Raw genomic sequence first — 22,156 nt, 5'->3', positions numbered from 1 at the left:
TACAAATTTGACTTGCATCTGATGTCGCAATACATCAAACTTTTATAAAATCATGCAACTTTCTCTACTTTGTCTATGGACATCGTTATTTGGGACAGAGGAAAAGTTCTTTGGTGTTGCTTTAAGTCCTAGGTTGGATGGCCCAAGACGGGTCACATTAAACAGGAGAAAGGTGGCCAAATGTAAAATATCACAGCAGCTATGCCTTGATAGTGGGCTATTAGCTTTACCTCTGCTGTTCTGCTGATAGTTCAGAATGAAAAGCAAACAGTGTGGGGGTATGTCAATACATTCAAAGGCTTTTTCACAAAACATACTCTATTTCAAAGCCCCATCTCTGGCTTCATAGAGGGTCATATGTGCTATGGCTGATGGCTGGTGTTGATTACCAGGTAGTGTGTCCCCACGTGCCTCCAGTATACACAGAGATTAACACTCAGCATTAACACTCAGCATTAACACTCAACATTAACACTCAACATTGACCCAGTATTTTTGTCATTTCGTGTCATTGTCATTGTGATATACTGGCACTGGATGGCAGCATTGTTCTCGAGTGCATCATTTAGTGCTGTTTCTCAGGCAACAAGTAGTATGAGATGTACAACATGGCACATAATGTATACTAATGGTTGTTTGTTTCTTCCTATTAGCCCACTGTTTTCTTGGCCCTTATTTACTTTAAAATCCTCTCATTTCTTTTGCAGTTGTGTACATAGTTTACTTTTTTTGCCCTATTATTTTAGGTGCTATATTATGCTTTCATCTGTATAGCTCTAACACAACCACCAAGTTATTGTATGCACTTAAACAAGCCATATTTTTCTGAACAGAAAATTAAAATGGAAAGCCTTTGACAACTACAATGCAACATCGACCTCTGTAGCTACAATGATTTTTTTTTGGTCACTGGATTTGCACATCCGTCTGCATACTGCAGAACTCTTAACAGACTTTTACTGGGAAAAGGAGATGTTTCTGTGTGAATCACTGCTGTGATGTACATCAACATCATTCTTCAGTTCTACTTTTCAGCTCTTTTAGTTTATTTGACCATACCACCATTAGTATAAACATCCTTAGCTGTACTCCAACTGTGTTGCGTTATTGTTATTCTTTGGATTCTTTCAACTGGACTAAGTCATCTATGTAGCTACGCCATGTTCATCTCATATATTTATATATTATAAAAAAAAACTTTATGAGTATACTTTGTTTTGTTTCTTGTAGATGATCACTGCCACTGGTCTGCATGGACCTTGCTATTGGGCCCTGCAGTACTTATTATTGAACCAGGAGATTGCGGTCTTCATTGAAATGCAGCACCCTGTGCTGAAGTGCTGTAGTTCAGTTGAAGACGTGTCCATTTTATTTCCTCTGTGTATTTATGTTTACGAGAGAATAGCGTTAAGAACTACTTTAGCTCCCTTTTTGTGTTCCACAAATGAGACACTGCTGTATATGGTTCCTTATTTTGATGACACTGTATTCCCATCAAAATAAATGTCTTTAAAAACCATTTGGCCCTGTATATCAAGTTCAATCAATGTTTATCAAGGTGTTTAAGACAAAGGGTTTGATCTTATTTTAACTTATTTTAATATCTTGTGGGTTTGCTTGTTTGCTTTGTTTGTCTGTCTTTGTTTGCACTGAAGGATGACTACAAGGAACTGGCTTAGGTTATTCAACCAGTGATGGTGCAATTGCTATTGTCTGCTTCTATCTTTTCTGTCCAAATAAAAGTATCGTCAGTCACAGTATGTAAACTAAGGGAACAGTTTGTCCTGAGTAAACCTACTTGTTGATGTACGCACCATAGAGGAATGATGACTATACACATACCGATCTCATACCAAACTATTGAGGAAGAACAGCTATATTTGACATAATTGCTGTCTAAACATTCAGATTGGCCTTTATTTCATGTCGCCTAGAGAGAATGAGGACTTGAGGACATGGCGCTTTTAAACCCTAACCCAGACAACCACAAACAGTTAAGGGTGTGCATGCTGTTGTAACCATCAAGCAAGGAAATCTTTAAATAAGCAAGATAGCACTGAATGTATATTTACTTTTTTATTTCACAGATGTATCATGGATAAACAATACACAAATTTACATGTCATGCAAAATGCAAATACTTTTGCATAGTGTCGTGAACTTTGAAGAAGTTTCAGAAAAAAGTGTGCTTAATGGGTTTGTACTGGAATACAGTACTTTAAAAACAGCTATTAGTACTCACAGTGGATCCAAATATTCTGCTTTTCTTTGCCATAAGAGGAAAAATCACTTTAACATAAGAGGATATGAGAACAAAGTTTGAAACATACTATATCTCCTTACTTTCTCTGTACAGGCTGTGTAAAGTGGCATCAGTCAGTTGTATGAAACTGCTATCTGCAAAATCTTGTTGGGGTGGTGAGGCGTTAGAGTGATAGAGTTGCAATCCCTAATGCAATTGTTGTGCACTTTATGACACATCACAAACACACTCAGTTTTCTAGTAACGTGGACTTACTGTACATACATCACACTTCCATTCTCACAGGAGGAATGTGATTAATTGGTTAAAGGACTCATGGTATATTCACAGGAGATATTTTGAGAATATTGTTATTTTTGGCACTGAACTCGGGCATCTGCTTTTGTGCTTTGTTCGATGGCCTTGATGCCCTTTTAACGTGACACAATAGTTTGTTGATACGTTTTTCTTCAAGTACTGCATCAACAATGTCTGCAGCAACAATGTAACACTTCAAGTGTCAACAAAACAGACAGAGTGACGTACTGTGAGTCCTCATCCTTGCGGCTGATGTCAGAGTTCAGCCTTAGAGGTCAGGGGTCACCCCTGGACTAGCGAGGCCAGCGTGTGGATGAGGTTGTCGAGGCCCCACAGGTAGCCGTCCTCGCGGTTCCCCTCCTTCCACGGCGTGCAGTGCTGCAGGCTCTGGCCGTCTGGCAAGGCAGTGGTCTTGCCGAAGTCGATGAGCCACACTTCGGCGCGGCCCGTGTGGTCGTGGATGAACAGGAGGGAGCTACCAATGACCTGCAGGACAGCAGAGGAAGGCTCAGTTCATTATGCCAGCAGAGCCTCAGTTCATTATGTTTCTATGCTCTTGTTTCCAAAACACTTGTACCTCTGTACTGTATCTGCTCAAATGTCAAACCTTATCACATGTCAAACCTCTTATCAAAGAAGTGATGATGTAAATAGTTACACATAATTACTTGTAAATTAAGTACAAAACTTTTAGATGACAAAACAGCACTCCATACAGGTTATATTAAATGCTACATTAAAGTCCTCTTGTACTCTTCTATGTCTTAACACGTTGGATGATGAGTCTGAGGTTTGTGTGCAGCCAGAGACCCTGCTTGCTAACCTCATGCTTCTTGAAGAACTCTGATGTGTTCAGGGCTTGTTTGATCTCTCGGAGCTTACTCACATATGCATTCTTTTCAGTGGCAAAGAGAGAGGAACAAAGAAAAGGAGGGAGAGAGAGAGAGAGAGAGAGAGAGAGAGATAAGGAAAAAAATGAGAGCATGAGAGAAAACCCATGGCATGAACCAACATTTGGGCTATTTATTCATGTGGTATCTGAGAAAGTATCAAAAGTAAGTATTTGCTTTCAGGGTTAAAGTAACTTTAAATATTTAACAGTAACATCACAAGCAGTTAGGGTGGAGCACTATTTACACTAATGGTCATGTACTGTACCTTAACTAATATATAATGTATACACTATAGTGGAAATGGACTACCTTTTACTCACTCAGTTTTCTAGTAACGTGGACTTACTGTACATACATCACACTTCCATTCTCACAGGAGTGTGGGTTGAACTAGTGGGTTGAAGTGTGTTAATTAGACCGTATCAAATATTGATTGTACCTCACACTTACTGGATGTGAAGAACATATACACTACTGGTCAAAAGTTTGGGGTCACTTAGAAATTTCCATTCTACTTAATAATAGACAGAATACCAGCTGAGATAAGTTGCATTGTTTTTTTAATCAGGGCAGCAGTTTTCAGATTACATTACAGGTATGTGCTTACATACAGTAATTTCCTGTGTATTAGCCGCATTGTGTATAAGCCACAGGACAGTGTTTAATACAAGTTAAAAAAACAAAACCATACCACATTAACTGCCCCCGTGTATTAACCTTATAGCTGAAGAAATTTTGCAAAATCAATGTATAAACAGCGGCTAATAGTTGGGAAATTACAGTAATTGCAAAAGGGTTCTCGACTGCTGTAGAAAGAAATGGCTGATCTTTAATGCAATATCTACTTTGCCCATTATCAGCATTCATCCAATGTTCCAAAGGCACATTCTGTTTACTAATCTGTTATCATTTTAAAAGGCTAACTGAGAAAACATTGGAGAACTCTTTTGCAATTATGTATGCACATAACGTAATCTCAAAACTGCTGCCCTGATTAAAAAACAATGCAACAGATCTCAGCTGGAATTCTGTCTATAATGGAGTGGAATGAAAATGTCTAAGTAACTTCAAACTTTTGACCAGTAGTGTAAATGTTCTTCACATCCAGTAAGTGTGAGGTACAATCAATATTTCATACGGTCTAATTAACACACTTCAACCCACTAGAGTAACATGTAATGTTCCTTGAAACATTGAGATCATGAAAACAAATGTCTTAAAGACATAAACGACATACTAGAATGTAGCAGTGGCAGCACCAAGATAATTACACTATTATATTATACTGTATGCTTTACATGATATGTACAGTACAAGCCAAAAGTTTGGACACACCTTCTCATTCATGTGACACAGATGTGTTTCCTTTATTTTCATGACTATTTACATTGTAGATTCATCAAAACTATTAATGAACACATGGAATTATGTACTTAACAAAAAAGTGTGAAAACTGAAAACATGTCTTATATTGTAGTTTCTTCAAAGTCGCTATTTATTTTATTTTATTTAATATCATATTCAGCAAGCCATAACTTGACAAATATTCATCTGTGGGCCAAATAACTTTGCATTCATTCATAGTTTCGATGCCTTCAGTGAGAATCTACAATGTAAATAGTCATGAAAATAAAGAAAAGTGCATTGAAATGAGAAGGTGTGTCCAAACGTTTGGCCTGTACCGTACAGTATAATTGTGTCGAAATCAATGGCATATTCTAAGGAACGTAACTATAACAATGTCTGTTGAGGATGTAACACAAGATGTAATATAGCACTGTGTGTATCCACATGTAAAAATATCAAATTCTCATGAGTTTCCCAGATTTCTTGGTGACAACCTCACAAACATCCGGATGTTTTGTTTTTATAATGACTCTTAACACACGGCAAGTGTGTACGCAAAGGGATTGACTGAACTGGTGGAGCTGGATGCCATCAGTGTCACTTACAACTATGTTGGTGTTTCCCCCGACAAAATCCCTGAAGACCTGAGTGACGTCCACCTTTGAGCGCGTTCTCTTGAAGTCTGTCCGGCAGGTGCCATCTGACTTCTGTGTGAGAGAGAGAGAGAGAGGCAGTCAGTGGTGAGAGATGAGGTGAGAGGTGAAACTGTCATGTTTCTAAACTCATGATCACAGACAGATATAAGTTGTTACCGTCGAAAGCTGTCAAAACACAGCTAGCTCTAACACTAGAATCTGCTTTAGGCTTAGATTAGGTACACCTAGTGTATAACATACCATGCATTACATAACTGTTATTGCTTACCAACAAAAAAGTTATCATAATATCCTGTACAATCACAAGCTTTATCATCAAACACATTATGTCCTTTGCATTTAATTTGAAATGAGTGTATATGACTCCCAGTGAAAATTCTACACCTATTCATCAATACTGAGGCAGGAGATTGTATGTATGAGTTTTGAATAACTGTATGTAAGTGCAACAAGTATTTTCATGTTGTACACAAATGTGATTAAATCAAATTCTGCTAGAGGGTAGATCTGCAAAGTAAAAAGGCACAGTTAAAAAAACATAAGCAACACATCCACAGCTTCCTTTAAAAACAGCTCCAGCAGCATGTTCAAGGTTGTTGGTTGGTTCAAGCATGTGGGATTTCACTGAAGGCTGACTCATCTTTATTCATTTTACCTGAAGGAGATGATACACAGGGCAAGTTATTGAGCAATGCCACTGACTGATGTTGTTGAGGCACTTCCCCACAGGTGTTAGGCAACAAATTCTTCTCTTGGGAACTTTATCAATTTCCAAGAAACTTCACAATCAACCGATCAGAACAGGAGAAACCTGTCATGTTACGACCTGGAAACACTGCTCAAAACCTGTTACCTCAGGTACAGTATCATCACCTGAGAGAAAATCTAATTAACTTCAGGCCCCTGGGCAACTGCTGAGCAGATGCCCTTGAGCAGTTCTGGCTCTGGCTGGCCACCCCTCTCTCCTTGCCTTGCCGCCGAGGCCTCACCTTGACGCCTTCGATGCGGAAGCCCAGCGTGTGTGTGGAGCTGAGGGTCTCCCTCCACTGCATGTAGCGTGGCTTGGTGACGGCCCTCTGGTTGTGCTCCTCCGCCGTGGGCGCCTGCCGATCCACCTCCAGCATCTTCTCGTAGAGATCGCGCCGCAGTTTGGGTCGCTCCCGCGCCCGGTCCAGCTCCCCCTCTAGATACGTCCTGCGGAACAGGTTGGGGTGTGAGACAGGGCAGTGCAGGCAGGCGGGGGTGAGACAGGGCAGTATAGGCAGGAGGGGGTGAGACAGGGCAGTACAGGCAGGAGGGGGTGAGACAGGGCAGTGCAGGTAGGAGGGGGCGGTGGGGTGTGAGACAGGGTAGTACAGGCAGGCGGGGGTGAGACAGGGCAGTGCAGGCAGGAGGGGGTGAGACAGGGCAGTGGGGTGTGAGACAGGTACCAGGGGGGGGGAGACAGGGCAGGGCGGACAGGGGAGTGCAGGGGCAGGTAGGGAGGGGGGGAGACAGGTGTGAGACAGGGGTGTGAGACAGGGTAGTACAGGCAGGCGGGGGTGAGACAGGGCAGTACAGGCAGGAGGGGGTGAGACAGGGCAGTGCAGGTAGGAGGGGGTGGGGTGTGAGACAGGGTAGTACAGGCGGGGGGGGTGGTGGGGGTGTGAGACAGGGCAGTACAGGCAGGAGGGGGTGAGACAGGGCAATGGAGGTGGTGGGGTAAGACAGGGCAGTGCAGGCAGGAGGGGAGTAGATGTACGACGAGAGGTGATTTCAGACACAGAGCAGACAGCATGGCTTGGCCTGGAGTTCCCCAATGAAAGTAAATAAAAGGGCCTCGCCTCCAGAGCGGAGGTCTGTGAACACTCCGGCGCTCTCAAGTGGAGCATTCCGGGCAGCTGCCGCACAGCTTGGATATATGGGGTGTTCCAACACTGTTTGGAGAATCTGTTTACTGTAGTTACCCTTCAGCTGGGCTCGCATGGCTTGGGTGCGGATCACAATTCGACTGATTCAAAAAAGTTATATCTCGTTGCTAAGCTACTGGGTACTTATTTCCCTACAATGGAAAGAAGCGTCCCGCACATATGAGAAATTTTACTGCTTTGATTGGTCAGAATGTCTGAAGTTCTCCTAGGATACATCAAACTGACATTGCTGAGCCTGGCACTATGTTCTGAAAGTTCAATGCTCAGTTCCTATGTCACTAGCAAAATGCTCACGGTGCCAACCATTTGTTGTCAAACCATAGCAAATAATATAAAATCTACTGCTTGCCATCAGTGTGAATCCCGCCTTACTATGCCAAACCTGCTTGCATAACACAGCTGAAGTACAGTTAAGAGTTAGGATAAGGAAATGCTAAGAAGACTCTGGGACAGCCCTTTGTCTAAAGAATAAGACAGATGTACACTAAGAATAAGACCAACAGCTCATAACAAGTTTAAGAATGATGATGCAACAGAAAATTGCAATACAGGGATTGGACACACAACTCAAGTTTATACAGTATGTGACCTTTAATTTTGGAGAGAGCATCCAACTTCTGTTAACTATTTCAGTTTCACTTCTATACACTCACACATCTCGAGAATATAAGGAGGAAGTCGTGAGGGGAGTCCTCGTTGCTCAAAACACCACAGCCGAGGTTGACATGACTCTGTTTGCAAGAGTGTGTTTGCAAGTGTGTGGCTGTGAGTGTGTAGTGATAAGGAAGTCCTCAGGGGCGCCCCACGTGTGTGTGTGTGTGTGTATGTGTGTGTGTGTGTGTGTGTGTGTGTGTGTGTGTATGCATGTGTGTGTGTATGCATGTGTGTGTGTGTGTGTGTGTGTTTGTGTTTGTGTGTGTGCGTATGTGTGCGTGTGTGTACGTATGTGTGCGTGTGTGCGAGTGTGTGAGCTCCTGTATGTGGTACTGTCTTGCATATGCACAGGAAACCTGTGGCTGCCTGTCTGTGCTAAGAAGGCCTCTCTCTTGTGAGTCTTGCCCCACCCTCCCTAACAGGAGACTGGGGAGTGAACCCTAACCAGGTGGCCCATAGAGTTGAGAAAGCCAGTGTATCTCTGCATTTCTAACCCTCACCTCCACTGGCACATCGCCACACAAAGGTGTTTTCCAACACTTGACATCATGCCAACTATGGATTATGTTACTGAACGCTACAACCTCTCCCTCAAATAGTAGTGAACAAAAAAACAGAAATATTAAGGAAATGAAACTACAACTGGCAGAGAAATGTGCCATGTTTTCTTCCCCACAAAACGTGGCTTCTCCTTAAATCTCTACAAATAAAAGGCCACCCGTGCCAACAATAACAAATTAATAACAACTAACAACTGTTAAACCGTTGCAGCTAACTTTTTGTCATGACTGCAGAACCATTCAGTAGTGTAAAATGCCAACAGCCACCGATTCAAACAGATTACTTGAGATATAAGAAATATGAAAACCCTTTGAAAAAGTTCTCAATGAGACTAATGATGATTATCATGATTTTAAACCATGACTTGCCTTGATAACGTCCCCACACCTTCTTAAACATCAAATTCAAAGACTTTCCAGGCCAAATTGCCTATAACTCAAGGACCACGAACATGTCATATTTTGTGGCACAGATTAAAGAAATGAAAGGAATAAAGAATTTGAAAAATCATTTCTTGATTGTGTTGTATTATAGTGATGATAGACTAGGTTTCCTGCCTTTTCAAACATGACATATATAAAGATGTTATTAAAATGTATTTCAAGGACCTGTAGGGACCCTGTAACAAGGAAATAATGCTGCAAACATATGCAAACTAAATACCATCCTGGCATCCTACCTGACTCCCATCTTGCAGTCCATGACATTAGGGCCCTCGAAGCTGCCCAACAGGTCGGTCATCTGCAAGAAGGGCTCCCCGTCGCTTTGCACCACCCCGTGGTACGCCGGCACAAAGCCCACCAGGGCATCACCCTGCAGTCTCTCAAAACACTGCTTCTCGATCTCCGAGAACTTCTTCAGGATGGTCCCCTCACCACCAGACTTGAAACTACCTGAGGAGGCAACGGGGTGGGGAGGGGATGTCAGTTCAGGAGACTGCAGCACACAAAGTAACTTGGCCGTTCGTGCCTTTTCATTTTACACTGAATTTAGACTACTAAATGTGCAGTTGATTGTCTAATCAACGCATGACGCGTCGCCAACATGAAACCGTAATATAGGAATCATTCAAACACACTCTCAATTGAATTGAAGTGCAATTGCATGGAACCATCGAGCTGCTGACAGAAAGAAAAATAACATAATTTCTGGGAAAGTGCTAAAAAAAACAAAGACAACCAACTCTCATTTAAAGTCAATCTCCACCATATTCCTCTAAATGTTCAAAGGAGCTAATGATTACGCCCTGTGAAGTGTAAATAGATACATGTCTACCGGGAAATAAAAGGCAAACAAACATCAAGTTTGCTTTTAGAACATGGAACAAAATGGCAGTGCTCGGGAAACTGCTTCAATTGTTTCTGGAAGTTTCCCCGAAGCAGTAGGCAGACTGCAGATTTCGCCATGTGTTCCGTTTGGATGTACCACGGCACGTGTTTTGACACATACTGTGATGAAATTACGTCTAAAACATCTGCCACTGATAAGCCCAACCCAGAGAACATCAAACATGTACAACAAACCCTGATGGCAAAAGAGTGACTGCAGTAAGAGTTAGATTCAGACAGTTCAGATTCATCTAACTAATCTGTTAATTATTTTCTCTGTTTGTCACGTGGGTACCTTTAGTTGTCACTGAAACTTCTGCACAATCAATCATCCTCTATTTATCTCATAGTATGTACTGCACTCTAAAGTCTTCTATTCAGGCATTGTAGCTTTAATGTAAGTCCTCATCTGTGAGTTGCTTTGGATACAGTAAAAGCGTGAGCTAAATACTGAAAAAAAGAACTAAAAATGAGACACTGCACTTTGTATTCTCTCTTGCTATTTATTAAAATATTTCTTGATCTTTCTTTCTTCACACTTGCACAGAAAAAGCTGAACTCAGGGCTCTACAGTGCACCCATTTCACTGCGAAACATGCGAGTAAAAATGATGCCGTGCAAGTGCAAAAAAATATTTCGGCGCACTGGTGCGAATGACCTTCTAACCATGTCAATGTTTGTCTACAAAATGCACCGCAACATCGAGAAACATTACTGGTGCAAACCATAGAATCACGTCGCGAATGCAGCATAAAAACTACACCTCCCATCAACGTTAGCAGTTTCGCGTTGTGACTCGCTAGTAGTCGCTTCTATCAAATCCAAGAGCGCGCAGAAAAAGCGGAAAGTTAGACTAGCCAGCCAAGATGCAAAGATTGAAGAATTAGTTATTCTATCCACCTAATTCATTGGATATAGGAGGAACAGGATGAGATTCTGAGAATGCAGCGAGAGATGGAAAGGTAACCTAACATGCCTTTTAGCCCCGTTTGACGTATTGGCTGCAATATGCAAAATATAGCTGTAGCGAACCAGTGTTACATGGCAACTGGCACCCATGTTAACTGGCTGCGTTGGTGACGTTTCACGAGTGATGACGTTTCTTTGACAGATGTGGCCGCTTGCAGATTTGTCACTTTCTGATGGAAACTGGAGACGAACAAATACAAATATGCATGACATATTTAAATGTCAAAATTGTCTGTAGTACACTACATGCACTGGACCATGAATATGCCACCAAAAACATAAATACAAATAGCCTAATAATAACTCGTGGGTATCGAACCTGCTTCCTAAATGAAACCACTTAAGCTACATGATAACCATTCATCTACATACTTGCGCCATGAACCAGCTGATAAGTCACAGTGAAATTTACCTGACTTAGTCTATACAATTTGAAGAAGTCAGCTTATGATTGTAGCAAGTTAACATGCATGGCTGATGGTGTTGTCTTGCTACAGCAGTTGCCCAAGCCAATAGGTCTTCAAAGTATCATGGTTAAGTTTTCAAACATTTCACTGACTGCTGGTCAGGCTCTCTGTGGCCACCTAATATCTGTAGCCTAAATTGAGGAAGCGTTGCTGGTCTAAAAATAAATAAATAATAATAAAAAAAAACGTGTAATGGGGAGGATTGAACCCATGTCGACTGCGTGAAAAAGTAATAGGCTATGTAAAGCATTAACCTGTTGCGCCACAGGAGAAGCATGAACGTGTGAATTGGGAAATAAAATATCAATAAAATATCAAACCCATGTTTACATGTCAGCAACATTAACGTTAATAGCCTATAACCCTTAGAGTTTTGACTCTCCCTGTGCACAAATTTTGTGTAAAATATGGACACGTTATAGACTTCTGCCCATTGCAGTGTGGGTTTCAATGCCTGTGTTTCATGAACTGAATTTTTAAAAGAATAGGCTGGACAAAAGGATAGGCTACACAACACAAGGATACACATTTTTATTTGATTTATTTGCTGATTTATTTGCTCTACAGACACTTCAGGTAGGGGCGGCCACAGCCTAACCTCAGTGAAACGTTTGTAAAACTTAACCATGATACTTTGAAGGCCTACTAAATGGCTTGGGCAACGGTAGCATGATAACATGGTAGCCAGATAACATGAACAGCTATGTTAACTTGTTACAATTATCATAACGTTAGCTGACTTCTTTTAATCATACAACTGAAGTCAATTTCTGTGAGTGCCGTCAGCTGGCTCGTGGCGCAAGTTTATAGACGTCTGATTACCAAGCAAACAGGTCAATTTATTCTTGGTTCGATACCCACGTGAAGTTAATTTATGCTATTTAGGTGTTTGTTTTTTGGGTGGCATATTAATGGTCCAGTGCATGTAGTACTACATACAATTTTGACTTTTCATGTCATATTTTGTGTGCGTCTCTAGTATATCAGAAAGTGACAAATCTGCAAGCGGCCACATCTGTCAAAGACTCGTCATCAATCATGAAACGTCATCAACGCAGCCAGTTAACACGGGAGCCAGTTGCCATGTAACACCGGCACAAAAGTAGCCTCCCGTAATACTCCCATTTTATTCAAAGGTAGAACGCTACTAACAACTCCAGGCTTCCACGCATGCTTGTTTGTTTACACCGAATACAAGCTGAAGTGCAAAACCAAAGTAGGCCTAACGTTTACTGCCCCCATCAATGCAGATATTTCAAATAAAAACTAAAAGTATAAAACACATATATACTTGATTAGCCTATGTTGGGTTTTGTGGAACAGAAAATTGACTGTTTTAGTAGTAGGCCTAGTATTAGGCAGTATGCAGTCAGATAGGTCACCATGGGCATATTTGGTTTAGCTATAGATGGATTCACAAATAAATAAATTAGCCTACATTTGGCAGGATACTTGATATACAGGCTAAATGCAAATATGGCAATGTATTATATTATTTTACATTAACAAAATGTAGGAAAAGTAGGCAATGATCTTTAAAATCCTGTTTCCTGTAGCCTAAATGTTGTCAGTCATTCTTAATATTCACAATTGGTGCACTGGCATGTTTAACTGTTAGCTGCAGTATAATGTTAGATTATGTGTAAGTTAAGTACAGAACTGACTGTGCGCCCAAATTTTTGTCTGTGCTCCTAAATTTTTTAACTTGGGCGCACAAGTGCTCCTGAAAAAAAATGTTAGTGTAGAGCCCTGTGAACACCAAACGAAATTTCACTACATGCTTTACGTTAGTATTGCTATGTATGTGACAAATAAACCTCCTTGTATCCTTGTAAATTAATAATGCTAAACTATAAGGAATAATACTGTATGTTAAGTAAATAAATACATTTACATTTCAATATCATGATATTTTATTGTGCAATGAACATCTCATTCCAAGCTTTCCAAGAACACATTTTCCAGACGACATAGAGATGCATATATTTGGTGTGGGGTGGGTGTTGAAAATGTGACACTGCAAAAGGCCACACAGTGAATCATTCTGACATTTTGTTGACCTCAGTTACCTTTATGGCCTGCGAGCTGAACCCAGGAGAGGCGTTTGCGTTGTGAGACGAGGAAGGGGAGGTGGACTATGGTCTTCAACTTCCACCATGGCTTAGTTTGCTTAGATGGAAAAAAGAGAGGAAGAGAGAGAGAGAGAGAAAGAGAGAGAGAGAAAGAAAGATGGAGAGAGGTATTGTTGCTGTTAAACTAGCGTCATAAAACTTCCACTACAGGAACCTTGCTAGGAGCTTTTGAAGAATAATGTCCTAAAGGCAAGACCCTAGTAGAAACCACCGAGCCTACTCGATTATAAAAAAAGTGCCCCTAAACAACAATGATACTGTATCAGATGCTTACCAACAGTTATCAAAGTTCCTCTTCAGTCACTCAATGGCTCCCTTTACAGAACCACTTTTTTTTCAAACAAGAAAAAAGGAGAAAATGCTTCACATCTGCTTTGTGGTTACACCTGACTTGCACTGTGGCAATCAGCGCGCTTTGCATTTAACAGTCGCTAACGCTAACGATAATGCTCACATTGTCCTGTCCTGAGCTCGCTGGGAGGAACTATGGGCTGGTTATGATGTTCCCTAATTGTGTGTGTGTTAGTCACCCGACACATGGCCTGCAGAAAGGCTCCGGGGGCACTGAGATATTCAACAGTCCACTGAGTGATGCAAATGCGGGAAACTAAAATCACACTCGCCCTCTCACAAGGCAGTGACAGACAAAAATACTCTTCTTGAAAGAGAAAAAAGAAGTGGACATAAGCAACACCTAAGGGGATGTGGAATATGGCACCCGAGCATGGTACAGCTAAAATGGCATAATTCAAATTAGACAACAATTATTGATTGGTTTAGTGCAGTGACTGGTGCAATGCCTTTAGTGCAGTGTGTTTGAATGAGCAAGGATACAATAAAGTAGAGATGCACCGATTGCAATTTTCTGGGCCGATACCGATTTCCGATTTTAGAGTTTGACCTGCCGATACCGATTTTAGCCGATTCCGATTTCATTTCTTCTAACCATTTTACAGCACACACACAAATAGTTATTTTCTATCTTTTCTTTGATAGAACATGTTAAGACATGTAATCAACTTATCAATAATGAAATGGCTGTTAAAAAAAATGGAACTGGTGAGCAGACAGATTCTTCTTCAAGTCTAACTTTAATTGCAGTATCAAATTCTGGATTAAGTTAAGTTATGGAACACCCATTTTATTCTTCTCACATCCAATATCCAACTAAAGATATAAGAAAAATTGTCATGATACATTTGAACATACCATGTAACATATTTTCATATGCATTGATGAATTTATGGGATGGCGAGTGAAAAGTGGTTGTAAACTAGGCTATCACCAAACACAGCGGAGGAGAAGTGCTAATAGCGATTAGGTGCTCCACCATATATGAAAACAGTGCACGTCTGTTTTGCGGTGAAAAATGAAATCCAAATTCGGTTAAATGCATCAATTAGGCTATAGGCCTAGAAACTTTCAGAGACGGCTGATTCAGTATTCAGAGCATCAGTTTTCTTCATTGTAGGCTACTATGTCAAAAGCAACTTTAACGTTTGTTTGCCTTTCTAATAGGCTATCATTTTGTTCACTTTCACGACATCCACTTCTCAATCTACTAGGGTATTTTAAGCCATAGCCCTCTAGTCTAAAGTGCAGTAAATAGTTCAGAGTTTTTTTTTTTTTAAGTGGAGTAGAACTACTAGGGCTACTGTATGTTGCTGCTTGTTGACATCTTATTATGTAGCCTATGATCGCTTTGATTATTTTTAATGTCGCAATCGGTTATCTCCGTTCAGCAGCTTTGTGGTTCAGCTGTGGGCACGCAATTAGCGGCAGTGATGGACGGTGATGAGCGATGTTTACGTAGCCTAATGAAGTGACAGCTTAGTAAATTCCACGCAGTAGGCCAATGGCAAAGCACAGCGTTTGCTGCATAGAAAAACTCAGTAGCCTATTAGCGCTTTCTTTATAGCCCTACATCCAGCCCTGAGTGTTGGCCTGGTTGCTAGCTTCTTCAAACTTTGCAAACTCAGCTGGGTGTTGTTACAATTGTGGCGCACAAGTGCATTTGACCGGGATAAAATCGGCATGTCTCAGACTGACCGGCCGGTCGCCGGTCATGGCCGATCACGTGAAAATCGGCCGATTCCGGTCACCAGACGATCTATCGGTGCATCTCTACAATAAAGTAATCCCAGCTCCAGCAGCATTGAAAGGTACCTGCAGAACACGCAAGCACCGTGCATGAGCTGAGGTGATTGTATCACATGGCCGAGGTTTGTTGAGGATGTGAGTGTGCAACGTGTTCACTCACAACAAACAACTGTGTGGGCGTAAATGTCAAATTTTTTAGTGGTCAGAGCTGATCAAAAGTGCACATTTGTTTACTACACAGGAGTAGGTTACAGATATAGCATGTTGGCCTTTTGTAGTCAACATGCCTTAATATAAAAATTATACTTCAGGGGCAAAAATCAATAAGACAAGTACTTCAGCATAGTTAGATGCTATTGCACAGATATACCTTTACAGCTTTGACGGTAAATCTTTGCATATAAATTCCTGTTTAAGTATTGATTCATTTCATATCAAATGGTTTCTTTGAGTCCCATCTCTAAGAGTTAAAAAAATCTATTGTAATGGAGCATTATATGAACTGGCAATCCAACAAAATCAACCCCCACACTGTACCACCCTCACTACTGTGCTTTGTTGTGAAGGAACCAAGCCTTGCTGTGTAACACAACCAGTTTGTGTTTGTATTTCTTCCACATGACTTGAGAACACTGATTGTGCACTGTTCACACCTTCCAAAGCCTCGTCACTCCACATGCCAACCTTTTGTGTGTCACTGGGGACATGACTGACTGACTCTGAACTGGTGGCGTGTTTCTTCCCTTCACTGAAAGCATAACCCAGAACTTCCCTTGAGCTGCTAGGATCTGATGCAGTTTAATGTATACATATAATACTAACATGCACAAACAACAAATATTCTGCTTTGATGCAATGTATATTCTATCAATCTCCATTTACCTTTGTAAAACGGGCTTGTTCTGGCATTCTCTATACTGGTAATCTCCATTTATGTGAGAAAAAAAAATGAAATGTGTTGTAATGAATAGGCAAACTGTAAAGAGTGTTTGCCTATAATCTAAAAAGGACAACAGAGTAACCAACAAACTACAGAGGTGATCATAAATAAATTGATGTGTAAGTAACTTACATGCAAATACCTCTTTTTTATTTGCATATTTTGTCCTAAGCCCATCTATCACAAATTACTAGGTACTACCCAGAATTAGGACATATAGGAATGACCCATTGTGCAAGGCACCTTTCTTTTTGTATATTTTTTTCAATGTTTGCACACATGGAATGGGTTGCACACATGGAATGGGTGATCTCTTACTCATAGTAAACCACAAGTGGTCACAGAGAGCAGACTCTCCATGCCCCTGTTTACTTTACTTTCAAAACTAAACCCTGCCCATGGAACAGTGACAGCACAGTGCCATTGCATCTGCTGACGTATCTGCTGTGGATATATAAACAGCTACAGTTTACTATTTGGCAATGTTAACGTACCTATGTGAACATACATCAGCCAATGAGAAATTCACAAAGGCTAAATACCAACCTAGAATCAGCAGACATCAAAGGCTGCCTTGGAAAACATGTTCAGCTGACAAAGCATCTATGTCAAGTGACTGTCAAGTGTTCTTTTGTCTTCACTTGTTATTCTATGTTACTTTATGAGCTGACAAGGATTGAACCCAAAGGTGTGACAATGAGGAAGTGAAATTCAAACCCTTACAAATAGAGTACTTTCAGTGACGCTCTTCTCCAAGACCCTATGGGCACTTCAAGCTGAGTCACTACATTCAAGATCATGTTTCCAATGATAAGTACAAATGATAAGCAGAAGTCTAAGGCTTTGTGGAGAATTCCATGAAATTGTGTCACAGCACTTTGTGTACATATAATTCTGTGGTCGAACTAAGATGTGGTGGACATTTTGTTTGGTCCCATGAGAAGTTGGTGGGTTGTGAGCAGGGTTGTAGTGGAGGCTAAACGCAAGTAAACAAAGATTATCCACCTCTGAAATTTCAGAAATAGAGTTTATCCACCTCTTAAAAAAGTTTATTCGCCAATTGCAACTTTTAACATAAAAAAATCACACTGCATTATCCATATTCACAATATGTACACTCATCAACACTCTAGGAAGCATTTAACACCACTGGTATTGTTATAAAGATTGGACAATAACCATCATCAAACATGTTCAAAATACCTTTTTAAAAAATCCGATACTGCATGGCGCAGTCCACCTTACCGTGATCACAGAATTCATAGTTTACCCACCTCTTATTTTACCACTACACCCCTGGTTGTGAGAGAGCAAACTTGGGTGCATTGTACTTCTTTGCAGACAAAACAAAAGCAGTTAACATTCCTGAAGAGTGTGGATGGGAGAGACTTCTAAAACAAAAAATGGTTATTATACTTGTATTTGCGTAACAGCTGAGAAGTTGACATTTAGCTGTGTATGCATGTGTGAGCGACATCAAGTGTGACTGGGTGAGTGTGTGTTTGAGTGTCAGTGTGTGTGTGCATATCATGCACATAGGTGGGTGTGTGATTTGGATGTTTGCAGAGTGCTTACCACATTACTTTTATATAAATAGTATTGACATGTGTGTGTGTGTGTGTGTCTGTGTGTGTGTGTGTGTGTGTGTGTGTGTGTAGTGTGTGTGTGTGCATGTGTGTGTGTGTGTGTGTGTGTGTGTGTAAGTGAAAGTACAAAGACAATGTGACAGGCAACTGTGTTTCGCAATACAGGTTTTCCTAGTAACAAAAAAAGAATTGTTGGCAGTTATGATGAACCAAAATGGCTGTTGAGTGGAATAAATGTAACAGGCTATTCTGGCGTCCCCTCAGCAAGTACACACAGCTTTGTTTGTGATATCGAGCGGTTTCTGCTTTAAATGTCACAGCGGCTAAAGCTGATTTGCTGCAGATACGCAGCGAAGCTAATGGGTAAGTCTATCAGGACTGTGTGAGCTAAATGGGTGTTGAGTGTGTGTTTATGAGAGGGGGGGGACAGAGTGTTTAAAAGACTGTGATAGTGTTTGTGCTTGTGTGTGTGTGTGTGTGGATGTGTGTTAGTGTGGGTGTGTTTATGTGTTTATGTGTTTGTGTGTGTGTGTGTGAGAGAGAGAGAGAGAGAGAGAGGAGTGTATGTTTCTGTGTGTGTGTGTGTGTGCGCGTGTGTGTTTTGTGATATTTATGTGCATGTGTCAAAAAGAAACATCAATAGAGAATCCATGTGTATGAGTGGCAGTTTTTATGTGAGAGAGTGTATATGTTTATATTCTTATCTGAAACGGTAAAATGTGCGTGGGCATATCATGGACTGTGTGTGTGTCAATGTGTGGGCGTGGGATTGTGTGCAAATGTCAAACTGCATGCCAATGTTTGCTTTTTTGTTGTTGTTGTTGTTCTTCATATTTTTCCATTTGTTGCCTATTGTCTCAGCACAATGGAAAAAGACCAACATGGGAGTCAACTACGAGGTCCAATCAATAGCCAAAGGTGTTCAAGCCTTTTCTAAAACAGTCAGATGGACACAATTAGATACAGAACAGCATTCTAGACAGACGAAGCTCTAATTGTTTAAAACACGGTGACAGCTACAGACCATCTATGGTCGTAGCCGAAGATGTAGCGGACTGCAGGCATTCTCCACAGCTAAGCAGAGGCCAAAATCACAAGCAGACGTTAAACAGATCACATAACTGATAGAAACGAAGGCTAAATGCTTCAGACAATTAATAACCTCTTGTTCAAGCAAGCATCATTGCACAATATGGACAGAATGCAGCTGCTCAGTATGGAGCTGTGTTTATCACTTTTAGGTATACTTTTGGCTGGTGTCAAAGACTGTGATACAGCAACCTTGTGAAAATATTTGATGTACGAATGTTGTCTTTGAATTCAGGTGATATCTCCAGGTATATTTGTCAACTATAAAGTGTAAAGTAATAGGCCCCTATATTTATAGTGTAAAAACTATAAGGCAGACAAGCATGTGACCAAAAATTGCGGAAGAAACATATTTCCACTACTGAACAAATTATTACATGAATGCATAACCACCAGATCACTACAACTACGGCTTGTTGCAACCACTGGAAAAGAAAGAATGCACAAATAAATGTGGCTTTTCCACTAGAGTTGCATTGTCAGGTCTCGTTCTCAGTTTTGGTTCCATGACCGACTGAGAGAAATGGAAGGCTGACCAGGCTAGTGGAAAATACCCTCCTCCCCTTGCTAACTAGGCTATATGTGTGGTCTGTGCTGCTAGCCACAACACACCATATAAAACTGGGCTCTGGTCACACACAATATAGCCTGCATTCTCACCAATTTCCTCATATGTGACAGCTTATTTAATGTTGATTATATGCTTCATCTAATGTCACACAACCTGCATGAAAATGTAATAACATACATGTAATATAGATGTTATTTATTACAACTACAACTTCATTTAAGATGATCCGTTTATAAGTGCTATGCACTCTGAACAATGTTGTATAATAACTGTCCAAGTCCAGTTTCTAAAGAAATGGACCTCTAGTCCAGGCCTAGTAATGGAGTTGTTGTGAGTGGTGAAATTCAACAACTCTAGATCAGTGCCGTAGTTTTTTTGAGATTAGTTTGTTTGACGGGAGACAAAATGTCTTGTCATATAAAAATTGCCATGTTTGGAACAGCATCTCTCTGAAGTGAGCTCCAAGGCTGGGATTTTCTGATGGCTTGAGATACTGTCTATAATGTTTTCAAAGTACCAGAAAGACCAACAGCCTGCATGCCTGAATATGCAAGGGCACATTTAAAGCATTTGTGGCAAAATAGAAATGGCCTTCACTGGAATATTCTAAACTAAAGGTTAAAGAAGACCAGTTAAAATGTATGTTCGGTTCAGTCACTTGAAAGAAAAACAAATCACAATTCTTTGCCGTTGTTGGTGTAAGCCATTTATCGCCTATTAGAGCATTTGTCGCAGATAATATCATATGCAAATCTTGTATTACCGTGGCCACATTCAGGCCGAGGAAAGCTGTCGTCTGTTTCATGTGGACAAAACTGAATTATAAGTGTGATATTGCTTTACCAGCATAGCCTATCATTACACTGTAATGCAATTAATTAAAAATCAATAAGAAATCAATTCCTTTCTTTTTTCTGCATTATAGTGACCAAAAATATCTGAATCTGTCCATGCAAACAGCATTGCAAGCAATCCTAATCAAAACAGGCCTGCAAAGATATAGCTATTTGGTTCACATTCATCAACATGACTAGAACCAATTAGGCTACAACAAAAACAAGTTGCAACTTTAATTATGTAATAATGTTACACTGTTATGCCACATAATGGGACCTATTTTCAATATGCGTTCAAAATGTCAAAAGAGACTTACTTCTCCCGAGTCCACCAGTTGCTCTAGGGTGACGATTCCTTTGCTCTTTGTCTCATTATCACTTAGAATGTCATCCTCCGATTCTTCAAACACTGTCGAAGAACCCGTCGATGAGATAGACGAGTTTGATAGTTTGCGTCGTAGCGTCCCATTTACCTCACCCCATTCCTCTAGTTTCATCTCCCGCGGACATGCATCGCCTTCGGGGGTTATGGTCACCTGGGGAACTCGACAGGTCCCCCGCGCTGTCAGCCCGTCACCTCCGCAAAACTCTGCTTGCCCACTTGTTGAGCCAGTTTGTTCCGCCATATGTAACAGTTCATCACAAATCTCTGTCGCTTTCAAGTTTGCCTTGCGCTCCCTGGTTGACCCGTCGCAAATCCCAGACCTGGAAAGCCCTACCTCCCTCAAGGACCTCCGCCTTTCCTTCGGCATTGGCAAGGACGCTTGTAAACCAAAGTAGCAGTAGAAATACCTCGAGTGTTGCCAGAATATTTGGGCTATTCTAAACGCGTCACGGTAATTAGTTCCATTTAGAGTTCATGGTGTAGGTCTACTATATAACTTGCAATATTTATTTTGCAAGATTGCGACTTTTTAATCTATTTTTCAGTCCCTTCCGAGTTGGTTCGACTCACTGCTGAAGCTGTTTAGATAACCTGGTTATGGGGAATCCCTCTCACCCATAGGCGCGACAGCGTCAACGCGGTTTGGTTTAGATCTCAAGGTTATCTTCCGCATTTGAATTTTCCCCCCTTCTCTTCCTGACTACATTACCATGTGTTTGGTACGTGCTGTTGTAGTTTTCATTTCCTCATTCAGTATCCTACTGTTCTCCTGCATTAGGCTACCCAACGTTTCCCCTGTTGCTGATAAAAAACTAGTTGGCTAGGCTATTTAAAAAAAAAGAATATTTCCCATAAATTCTGCCCTACTCGAAGAACACTCTCCATCAGTGTATTCTGTATTTCTGTTAAACTGAATTTGCTATGCCAGGCTACAACCGTCAACGTGAAATGCAAGGTTTGCATTGCATTCTCAGATCTATTTTGCGTCGTCTAGGGTAGGCTTTACACGTTTCTACAAACTCTGATTCATTCTAAGTAGACAACATTTTTATTGCACGTCAAATTAATTATTTTGTGACCGTAACGACACTGAAATGTACAGTGAAGTGACGATATGACATTTTGGTTTGCAAGACTCCACTGAGAACGTTGTGTTTTGACCCAGTGCACTA

The 22,156-nt window shown here is 40.9% G+C and overlaps 1 protein-coding gene across 1 annotated transcript; it reads right to left on the bottom strand.

Annotated features, from left to right (window-relative positions):
• Window positions 1-2,063: 2,063 nt before the first annotated feature.
• On the bottom strand, window positions 2,064-21,642 carry itpka (inositol-trisphosphate 3-kinase A). Its single transcript, XM_048270753.1, has 7 exons — window positions 20,917-21,642; window positions 13,415-13,514; window positions 9,261-9,474; window positions 6,446-6,650; window positions 5,406-5,507; window positions 3,384-3,455; window positions 2,064-3,046 (listed from the first exon to the last, which is right to left on the bottom strand). The coding sequence occupies exons 1-7, from the start codon at window positions 21,349-21,351 to the stop codon at window positions 2,843-2,845; spliced, it is 1,332 nt and encodes a 443-aa protein (XP_048126710.1). The 5' UTR covers window positions 21,352-21,642; the 3' UTR covers window positions 2,064-2,842.
• Between the last annotated feature and the right edge of the window lie 514 nt (window positions 21,643-22,156).

Source organism: Alosa alosa, chromosome 19 (genome assembly GCF_017589495.1).
Source record: "Alosa alosa isolate M-15738 ecotype Scorff River chromosome 19, AALO_Geno_1.1, whole genome shotgun sequence".
In the NCBI taxonomy this organism is placed as follows: Eukaryota; Metazoa; Chordata; class Actinopteri; order Clupeiformes; family Clupeidae; genus Alosa; species Alosa alosa.
This window is presented reverse-complemented; position numbering and strand designations above follow the sequence as displayed.

What these genes read in the sequence shown, in the direction of transcription:
- itpka (XM_048270753.1), bottom strand. Translation starts at nt 21,351, where the DNA reads ATGCCGAAGGAAAGGCGGAGGTCCTTGAGGGAGGTAGGGCTTTCCAGG. An exon ending in GGGGAAACACCAACATAGTT is followed by an intron (nt 3,456 to 5,405) that starts GTAAGTGACACT and finishes GCCACTGAAAAG; the next exon opens with AATGCATATGTGAGTAAGCT. An exon ending in AGTTCTTCAAGAAGCATGAG is followed by an intron (nt 3,047 to 3,383) that starts GTTAGCAAGCAG and finishes GCTGTCCTGCAG; the next exon opens with GTCATTGGTAGCTCCCTCCT.